A 10771-nucleotide genomic window follows, 5' to 3' on the forward strand; every position below is an offset into this window, starting at 1 on the left:
GGGAATCATTCAGACCAAATTTCACATTTGCATGGACTCCAGAGTTCCTGGAGCCATAAAGGTTGGTAAACGTAGGTAAACCCTACTGCTCTGAGATAATCTTTAAACCTAAAACCAAAAATATTTCCTGAAGTCTTAAAACGAAATAGTTTAGCCTAATTAGTTTAAAATAAAAAAAAAAAAAGGTCTTAAACATTATGCTCTTTTAAAGAACTATTTAAATGGGATAAAACTGACGACAACAACAACTTGAAAAATTAGGAACATTTGGAGGCAGTGAGTTGATGTTAATGGGGGAAGGTATAAATAATTGTACAATTAAAAGAATGTAATTAATACTGCTAAATGTAGACACGGTTGAATTGGTGCCTATTTTACCATGTATATTCTCAACAACAGCAAAATTAAAGAAAAATATTTAGTGGAAAGCTAACATAGAAAGAATCAAGGAAAGCAGACTCGTTTTTTAAATATGGTTACTAGTAAGTAATTCCTTCTTAAAACATAGTTTTAATTATATAAAACCCTAATAAAACATTTAATTTGCTTCTGATAATGATTTCCAGTTTCCATTGTTATCAGGTCATTGTTAACATGAAGATTCATTGCTAAACAATTCATAGAAAATGTTAAAAAACATGAATAGACAGTTAAGAAGTGCCCAAGTAGTCTATGTCCAGTTCATCTAAAGTACTACTAACTTAAAAAATAATAATAGTGTAATCCATTAGAAGCAGAGAGAATACCTATCTTGTTGTTGTTAAGTGCCATCAAGACTGTTCCAACCCATAGCGACTCTGTATAGGGTTTCCAAGAAGTGAGCGGTAAGCTTGAACCGCCGACCTTTTGGTTCAAACCAGCTTTGCTGTCCAGTACATTAACCCACAGTGCCAGACCAGGACTCTGATACCCACCTAGAGCCTTGGAATAAAAAGTAGAAAGCTAGCATGGTTTTTGAGTAAATGATTCTAGATATAACTCCCAAGAGCTTTCTAGTGAACTAAATTTGATTTCTCAAGGAAAAGTCCATCTGATAGTTTTTGTTGGCTGTCTTGAATTTTCTGAGAGCTGTCTTTATAAAGCCTACTCTGCCCAGAAGTGGCAGATTTCGATAAACTCTCAGCCTGATAAATGGGAAGACCACAGCTGCAGTGCCTCTGATCTTTAGCAAAGCACTTCTGATGTCATCTGAAATTAATTTTAACATAATTTACATACAAAGTAAAGCAATTAACTATCCAGGTGACTAGAACATAGAAAATTCTCTGTTCCTCCTAATTTAAGAAATCTCATTTCCTTCAGCCTGGAAAATATGGAAGAAAACCATTACTGAATTTTTGGAGGGAGGTGGGAGGGAAATAATTTTTTTTTAATGTAATGCAAGCACATTAAAAATAAGACAGTTTGGAAGCTTTGAAAGAGAATTATTCTCCAAATGGATTTTTTTTAAAGCATTGGTATGCTATTTGTCATAATGCATTCCATGTGTAACCATAAGATTATTCATCAGATATGGTACACACCCACATATGCATTTTCATAGTTGCCAAAATATACTTCCTAGAATTACTTTTTTTTAACACTGAATAATTTTATTAATACTTTGTTTTTGTTGTTGTTGTTAAGTCAGTTCCAACTCGTAGCTACCCTGTACAGGGTGTCTAAGGCTCTTAATATTTGCCGGGGCAGAAAGCCTCATCTTTCTCCCACGGGCAACTTGTGGGCTCCAACCGCCAGTTTTATAGTTCACAATCCAGTGCTTATCCTACAGAACCAAGTTAAATCAGACAAAAGAGATGACTCCTAACCATTGAAACATTTGTAATATGTTGTTGTTGTTGTTAAGTGCCATCGAGTCGGGTCCGACCCATAGCGACCCTGTACAGGGTTTCCGAGGGTGTAAATCTTTACGGGAGTAGAGTTAATAATATATAAAGTATACATTTGGAAGCCATAGAAGCATAGTTAGAGGAGGAATTTAGGATTTCTAACAAAATAAAAGTTTTAGTAAATGAAACCAAAAAAAAAAAAAAAAAACAGATGAGAGAAAATAATCAATGAATAACTTCTTCAAGAAAAATTTCTAGAGCTGAATAACACATGTTCCACACTGAAAAGGCCAGTAAGGGCCCAGCAACATGAAGTTTGTCATGACATATCATTGAGAAATTTCAGAACACAATGGGCTAGCAGTTTTCACATGGCCACTACTGTAGTGCTGTAGGAGAAGAATGGGAACACAAGGTCGGTTTGAACTGCAATGTAGGCCGTTCAAACACACCAGCCACTCCTCGGAAACTCTATACAGGGTCACTATGAGGTAGACCCGACTTGATGGCACTTAATAACAACTACTAAAATGAAATATTTACCACGGATTGAGTGAGTGTGTAACTTTGTGCCAACTACTATTATTCAAAAAGCCCTTAAAACTTATCTTTAAATTTCCCAGCAACCTTTGGAAACACATCACATTTGAAAGTAAAACTAATACATCTAGTTAAGTATATGTAGCTTATAAATTGTTGGGGGGAAAAAAACAGAGCAGCAAAGAAAATGCAGACCATCTCACTAAAAGTAACAAGAAAGTCTAGTAGCTAAAAAGTTTGACTTCAGTGTATGTGTGGAATAACTACCAGAATCGACTTGATGGCAGTAGGGCTCGGGTTTTTTGTTGTCATTTACTCCAATAAGAAGATAATTCTCAGACTGAAAAAAAAACAACAACACTATTTTTAAAGATAGTCACCATAATGTTATTAGTGAAGTACAACTGAAAATAAATGTCTAGCAATAAGAAATTAAATGGATTATAATTCATTCATACTGTATAATCATTTAAAATCATGTTTTTAAAAAATTATGTCATGAGGTAGGGAAAATATAATAGGTTAAAAAAATTTTAATTTAGGTATAAAAAATACCATAATTTTATTTTTTAAATTAAATTATTTATAATAAAAGTGGTTTCTGGGCAGTTGGATGATTGGTAATGTTTAGCTCTTGTAAGTACTTTCCTTTTGTATTTTCTAAACTTTCTGCAATCAGTGCCTATTATAAAATTAGGTGAAGGGTGGGGTGTTAAGTTTGCACTTCTTGAGAAATTTGATTTAGTTAAAGGGAAGAATTTTCTGGTGATAATTTTCAGTGGCTCACAAGGAAAAAGAAAGGAACTTCTTAATGCATTGGTATGTATCCTTTATTAATACCTGGTTCAGAGATAAGCCTAGAGCATAATTGATTTCTCATAATTTCTTCTAAGCTTAAAAGAGCTCATAATTGTTCCTATTCCATCTTTCAACCAGAGTTATATACACACCTGGCCACACTGATGACCACATGGCCCTTCTTTTAGAAGAGGAAAATGCTCTCTTTTCGGGAGATTGTATCCTGGGGGAAGGAACAACTGTATTTGAAGACCTTTATGATTATATGAACTCCCTTAAAGAGTTATTGAAAATCAAGGCTAATGTTATATATCCAGGTGGGTTATTTTTCAATTCTAGCCAACCATTTGTGTCAAATGATGAGGAAGATTCATTTAGGTGTTTGGGGGAAGGGGGGCAGGAGTTTGGGGGGATTGGTGGTATGTTTGTGTGTTTTCCTTTTGAAGACATACATATAAATTGTTTCTTTAAGGTACATCCCTACATTTTGGCTAGCTATTCAGTCATACTTAAAAAGAAGACCAAGAGTTATATTAAAAACGTTTCCAAAGAGACCGTATTTTGTGGGAGGTTTTAAAAATAACTATACAGCTGTTTGATTCACAAGACTTAAACTTGAGAAAAAATCTTAGAGTGGAAGAGAATTTTTTAAATAAACAATTTAAACTTTTATTCACTTGATTTTGATTGTGTGTCAGTCACGTTTTAACTTTATAACCTTGAGTAACATTCGACCTCTGAACTTTGGTTTCTTCATTCATACTGTTGAACCATCACTAGCTGCCATATCAGCTGTAAAATGGTAAATTTACTTCCATTCTCCAGAAAAAGAAACCTGCTACTAATACCTCCGAAAGAACTTCACTCTGCAGTATGGCTGGTCCCTTTATCAAGAGGACCTAAAAGAAAAAAAAGGGACTTGGATTACCTAATTTCCTAAATTCTTCTATTTTGCTTCTAATTAGCAAACAACCACAGAAAGATCTGTAAATACAGTGTTTTCAGTGCTCTCACATTTCCTCCTGAGTTCCTACTGCTGAGGCCATAGGAAACGAACAAGGGAAGCAAGCATTTGGAGTAATATCGTGACATGGAAGGAATGGAAGCAGTCAGCTGTTTTTAAAGAAAAGAGTAGATGTTCTGTGGACTCACCTCCAAGCTGTGCTAATGAGTGGCTGCCTAGCAAAGGTCCTTGGAGTGATTCTTTTAGTGAATCCAGTGGAATGGCTAATTAGTACAGCAGGAGTTTATATGTAAATTCTTGTCTGGAACCATCATTACCATATGGACAGCCTCCTCCTACCTGTGAGGTACTATGCAGAGTCGTCTTTAGCTACCATCTGACCAAAGTCCTGTGAAGAAGGTAATAGTGTTCTCATTGGAGAGTTGAAGAAACAGGCTCAGAGAGATGCAGGAACTTGGGGCCACATGGCCAGAAAGTGATTGTCTGTATTCTAGCCAAATCTCATGCCCTTTCCATGACAATAGGTTTCTTTGCCTGCTTCAGAATTTTTTAAAACTTATTCATGATTGGGTTGAAAGTTTACAGAGCAAACTGGTTTTCCATTCAAACACATTTCATTTTATAATGATTATAATCATCACAATGCAACAGCACTCTTCCCACTTCCAGTATACTCTGTTCTCAGACATTGTAAAAATTCTTTCTGCAGATTTGTGTAATATATTAATTTATACTATCTTAAAGAGCAAGTATCCTTTAGTATAAAGTTATCCAGATTGTCAGACTTTCTGAATTGCTAGCTTATACATAAGATTCTTTAACATTAATGTTCTATAGGTGAATGTTTACTAAATTTTTGCACTTACATGAAGCTGCTTTTTACATTCCTCCTTTTTAATCTTGTATAAATAAGTGTAGCATTTTGGTTTATAGCAAAGATTGTGGGATCTGAATCCTAGCTCCACCTCTCGTCTGCTTTGTGACCACAGGCAAGTTATTTATTTGCCCTATACCTCAATTTCTTCTGTAAAAAGGGATACTAATAGGCCTACCTTATGAGATTTGATAATATATGTACCAGAGTGCTTAAGGTTAACATCCTAGAACTTGACAACAACAACAACAAATAAAATCTATATATCACTGTATACTTTAATAATATAAAATAAAACTTACGCAATAAGATATTTTAAAAATTAAAATGGCAATAAAAAGAGCAACTGTAATAGTAACAATGTTGTTAAGTGCCATAAAGTTGGTTCCGACTCATAGTGTAGGGTTTCCACAGAGCAGCTGGTGAGTTTGAACCGCCAACCTTGCGAGTCAAACATACCTTTCAGTCCAGTGCATTATATTGCAGCCCCACACCAAGACTCAGTAGCAATCGTTAACTGTATCCAATGCTTATTTGTGGTAGGCACCTCTCTAAATGTTTGATATATATTATTCTGACAACAGTCTCATGAGGTTACTATCGATGTTAGTGCCACTGAGTCAGCTCCGACTCGTAGTGACCCTATGCACAACAGAACGAAACATTGCCTGGTCCTATACCATCCTCAGAATTGTTGTTATGCTTGAGCCCACTACTGCTGCCTCTGTACCAAGTCATCTCATTGGGGGTCTTCCTCTTTTATGCTGACCCTCCAATTTACTAAAAATGATGTCCTTCTCCAGGGACTGGTCCCTCCTGATAGCATGTCTGAAATATGAGATACCAAGTCTGGCCATCTTAGCTTCTAATGAGCATTTTGACTGTATTTCTTCTACAGCAGATTTGTTGGTTTTTCTGGCAGTTCATGGTACTTTTAGTATTGTTCCAACACCATAACTCAAGTGCATTGATTTTTCTCTGGTCTTCCTAATTCAATGTCCAACTTTCCCATACATATGAGGGAATTGAAAATACCATGGCTTGGGTCAGACGCACCCTTGAACACTTTAAAAATATCTTATGCAGTATATATATATATATATGCCTAATGCAATATGTTGTTTGATTTCTTGACTGCTGCTTCCATGAGTGTTGATTGTGGATCCAAGAAAAATGAAGTCTTTGACAACTTTAATCTTTTCTCCATTTATCATGATGTTATTTATTGGCCCAGTTGTGAGGGTTTTTATTTTCTTTACATTGAGGTACAATCCATACTGAAGGCTGTAGTCTTTGATAATCATGAGCAAGTATTTTGAGTCTCTTTGCTGTTAGAAAACAAGGTTGTATCTTATGCATATCACTGGCTGTTAATGAGCCTTCCTCCAATAGTGGTGTAGCTCTATAAGGAGTGCTAACCATAAGGTTGGTGGTTCAAACCTACCAGTAGCTCCTAGGGACCCCATACAGGGTCATTTTGAGTCAGGACTGACTCGATGGCACTTAACAACAACAATATTGTTACTGCTGTAGTTGTTCTTTTTAATTTTTAAAATATTTTATTGCCAGAGTTTTTTATTTATAGTTTTAAAATATAGAGTAACATTTTATATGAATTTTATTTATTGTTGTTAAGTTCTGTTGAGTTGATTACAACTCATAGTGACCATGTACAGGGTTTCTAAGGAGTGGCTGTTGGATTTGAACTGCCAACCTTGTGGTTAGCAGTTAAATACTTATCCTGCAGCACTGCTTCTGTAATATTTTTTACCATTGTAACTAATTTTTAAATCTCTTGTTGTTGTTATGTGCCATGGAGTTGGTTACGACTCATAGCAACCCTGTACAGGGTTTCCGAGGCTCTAAATCTTTACGGGAGCAGAAAGCCTCATCTGTCTCCTGAGGAACAGCTGGTAGTTTGGAGCTGCTGACCTTGAGGTTTGCAGCCCGATTCATAACCACTATGCTAAATCTCTTATACCTTTATATATTTCTTAATAAATCATAGGTATTACACAATTGATATGTTTGTAGAATGCATTGACATAAATTGTACTTAATTTTTAAAATTTGTTTGAAATAATTTTTAAAATTATTTTAATTCAGGACATGGCCCAGTAATCTGTAATGCTGAAGCTAAAATTCTAGAGTACATTTCTCACAGAAATATCCGAGAACAGCAAATTCTGACAGTATTTAATGAGAACTTTGAAAAATCATTTACAGCTATGGATCTTGTAAAAGTCATTTACAAGGTAATTTTTGTTTGTATTATTTGTACATAACTGCAATTCTATTAAAATAATCTATTTAGTAGGTTGTAAGTATGGTAAATGTACCACATCCCAGAACAAAGTAAGTCTGTGTTAGTTTTATGAGGAATGTTGCTGCTGGATGACTTTATAATTGTCTTTATTTAGAGATTATGTACGGTTTTAAAAGATATGTAGAGGTGCCTAGTTGAGTGTGATAGTTAAGGTTTTGTATCAACTTGGCTGGGCCTTGGATTCTCTGTGGTTTGGCAGTTCAGAGGTAGTAATCCCCATGGTGAGATCTAATGTAATATGACCACACCCATGGTACTAGCTGATCTATTCAGCTGTGATCTGATGTGATTATCCTACCTGTTATAAATCCTCACTATTATGGCATCCAGAAAAAGTTGTCAAATATTATATTACTGTATTAGCCAAAGAAAACACAAAATGATGAATCATGAAATTGCAATTTACATTCTGAGGCTGGATGCACTCTACTGGGTTAGGTTGTGTTTTGAGTCGGTCTCTTCTGAGATGTAAACGAGATTCAACAGGCAAGCAGAGCCCTAACACACAGAGATAAACAGGCAAGGAGAACTCTAACACACAGAGATAAACAGGCAAGCAGAACCCTAACATGCAGTGTAGACTAATTCAGTAAGCACAATCTTCCTTTTCTTAAGACTCTTCACAAAGAGTTACTTCGTTGGCTATCAGTTGGAATTTTTCTTCTCCTCCTTTATCCTTCTCCTCTTCCTATCCAAACCTAAGTATGTCTGAGGACATTATCCAACCTTTTTTTTTCCAGAACAATAATCCTTCTTTAAAGAATAAAAGGAATTATTTGCTTTGTCATTCAGATGACACTTGCCAAATACTACAGTACTATGTTAGCCAAAGTAAAAATTATGCATCATAAAGTTGAAATTTATATTCTTTTATAAAACAGGGCAAAAACATCGTATAAATGTATGAAAACCATGTAACCTAATAAAAATAGACCATAGTGCCATCTACCTATAACATCAAAAATATCTAAGAATAACATTTGCATTCATTGATTGTAACATTATGTACTAAGTTCTGGGTATGCAATACTGGTCCAAATTTATACAGCATATGGACATTTAGAGCTTATGGCATATTTTATCTAGAGGAATATAATATCTTAAAAGTGAAATCATTTTACTTATTACTGTATAAAAATGTTCAGCTTCAGTTTTTTTTGTTGTTGTTGCATCTTGTTTTTCTTTAAGGTGTCAGAAGGATTCACTTAAAACAATTTTTTTTAAATTTCATCTTCATTTTTCTTTTAGAATACTCCTGAGCATTTGCATAAGATGGCTGAACACAATGTCTTGCTTCATTTGAAAAAATTAGAAAAAGAAGGTAAAGTATGTAAGTATATATTCCATTTTAATTCTTTCATCGTCATAGTCTCGAATATTTTTACAAATGCACAAGTTTCCTCTTAGGAGAAAAAAAAATACTCATCAGCATTTTCCTCTGAATACCACGTTAAGTAGGGAAGACAAGCACTGCAAATAAATATTATCACGATGCCAGTTTTAGTCTAAATGGGAACCAAAAACTCCCACAGGAATTAGAATCCCCCTTAGAGGTTCTGATCCTCACTCACAGGAATGACAGTCAGAAACATGGAGGAAAGAAGGCCACAAGACCTTCTAGAACAACTATGAGTTTTGATCACTAGTAAAGGAAACAAATCCAAACATAGTAAACAGTAATTCTGTAATTATTTACTAGTATTAAATTGTCACATTAATAATCTTTATAAATATTTAAGCCTTTAAATCAAGGGATAATAAAAGTAAATTCTGTATAGAAGTCTTAACAATGTCTTTACATGTACAGAAAAGTTTGTAAAAATCAAATTTATGTTGAACACAAAATCATTTTAGGAATGACTACTTTTTCTAGCCACAAGCTAAGTGAAAAATCCAGTGCATTTATATGTGTTTGTATTCATTTTTAACTTTGTGATTTTTTTTCTCTTCACAGTTAGCAACACAGATTCTGAGAAGAAATGGAAAGCTCATCTTTAGTTTCAGATTAATGAAGAGTTTATTTTGGGGTTTTCTTTTGTTGCTTTTGAGCTACAAGTATGTTTTGTTAGCCATAATTTGTCCTAAGAAAGCAGTAATTTCTTCTTAATTATGCATTATTTATAGAGAGAATAGAGCATAACCGTAAGTATTCTTTTAAATAGTATTATATTTATTCAAAATATATAAATTCCATTATACACTTAGAGATTATTTCTATAGGGTTGGTCTTAAAAGATTTTTCCCAAAAATTCAATAGGTTAACTAAAGTGGTTACTTTAAAAATAATAAATGTGTATAATTTAACCTGGCTATTATGCTTAGAAGTTTGTTATCTATGATGAGTAACACTGTTTCCTTTGGCTGCTTCACTTAACAGCACGTATTTCTATGTAACCCTTCCTTTTCCTTGACCTTTGTCTGTATCTAGAGATATCAGCTTTGTTTTCATGTTTCAGCCAGTTGTGCTCATGATTATGTATTAGCTCTATAACTCTGCACAGTGTATATTTTCTTACAGTGGTATCCTACAAGTGATTCATACAAATCAACATTTGGTAATTGAAAAATATTAAATTCCCAATAAAAGACATTATGATAAACCATTATTCCTGTAATCTATCAGTATGTCAACTTCTTTTCCAAGCTTAGAGTTTTTCTATTGTACCCATGCATAACTAGAGGTATGGTGAATGTCACATGGTAAAGGAATTACGAGAAATGTTACATGATTATACTATCTAATGTTTGTGGGTTGAGGTCATAGGGAGCACAAGAATCTCATGAGAATACAGAAACCTGACAGGAACACATGTATAGTTACTCAACCATATTTCACATAGACTGGAGTATTGATAATTCAGCAGTTACATAGCAGACCACATTTCAAGGCAATTTTAATATTATTTTGTTGCCTTTTCAAAAGTAAGACTTTTGTTCACCACCATTCATGGTGACTTCATCCCTCTTTTTGACATCATTTTTTAGACATCATCCCAGCCAATTAAAATTTGCCTTCTATTCAATACCCAGAGGTTTCGATTATTCATAGCTTCTACTTATCCATTTTCTATCTACTCACAAGTTTCTACAATCTTGTCATCACCTCTGCTTTCTGAATACCTACTATTTTTCAGGCAGCTGAGCAGCTCTCTTTGTGTCTCAGGTTCAGTACGCCTCATAGAAAAGGTATAATTAATAGTCATTATCCCTGTTTAAGGGGTCCTGATATGGCACTGGAGGTTAAGCAGTGGACTGCGAACCACAAGGTCAGACGTTCAAACTCACCAGTCATTCCTTGGAAGCTCTATAATGGGTGACTGTGAGTCAAAACCAACTGGGTGGCACTTAACAACACCATCCCTGTTTGAGCATGCTTTATTATTGGTTACTGACTAGTCTTTGTTGTTACTGAACAGATTTGATGCAATAGTTACTAATGA

At 34.5% G+C, this 10771-nt stretch overlaps 1 protein-coding gene across 1 annotated transcript in view; it reads left to right on the top strand.

The window, feature by feature from the left end:
- Positions 1 to 9411, top strand: part of LACTB2 (lactamase, beta 2) — a 27423-nt gene extending 18012 nt beyond the window's left edge. The window contains exons 4-7 of the mRNA XM_006860028.1: positions 3306 to 3484; positions 7112 to 7260; positions 8580 to 8661; positions 9286 to 9411. Coding sequence (XP_006860090.1) covers positions 3306 to 3484; positions 7112 to 7260; positions 8580 to 8661; positions 9286 to 9329 — 454 coding nt within the window. The 3' untranslated portion in view covers positions 9330 to 9411. The remainder of the gene's footprint in view (positions 1 to 3305; positions 3485 to 7111; positions 7261 to 8579; positions 8662 to 9285) is intronic.
- Positions 9412 to 10771: the final 1360 nt, after the last annotated feature.

This window comes from Chrysochloris asiatica, unplaced genomic scaffold (genome assembly GCF_000296735.1).
Source record: "Chrysochloris asiatica unplaced genomic scaffold, ChrAsi1.0 scaffold00036, whole genome shotgun sequence".
Taxonomy (NCBI): Eukaryota; Metazoa; Chordata; class Mammalia; order Afrosoricida; family Chrysochloridae; genus Chrysochloris; species Chrysochloris asiatica.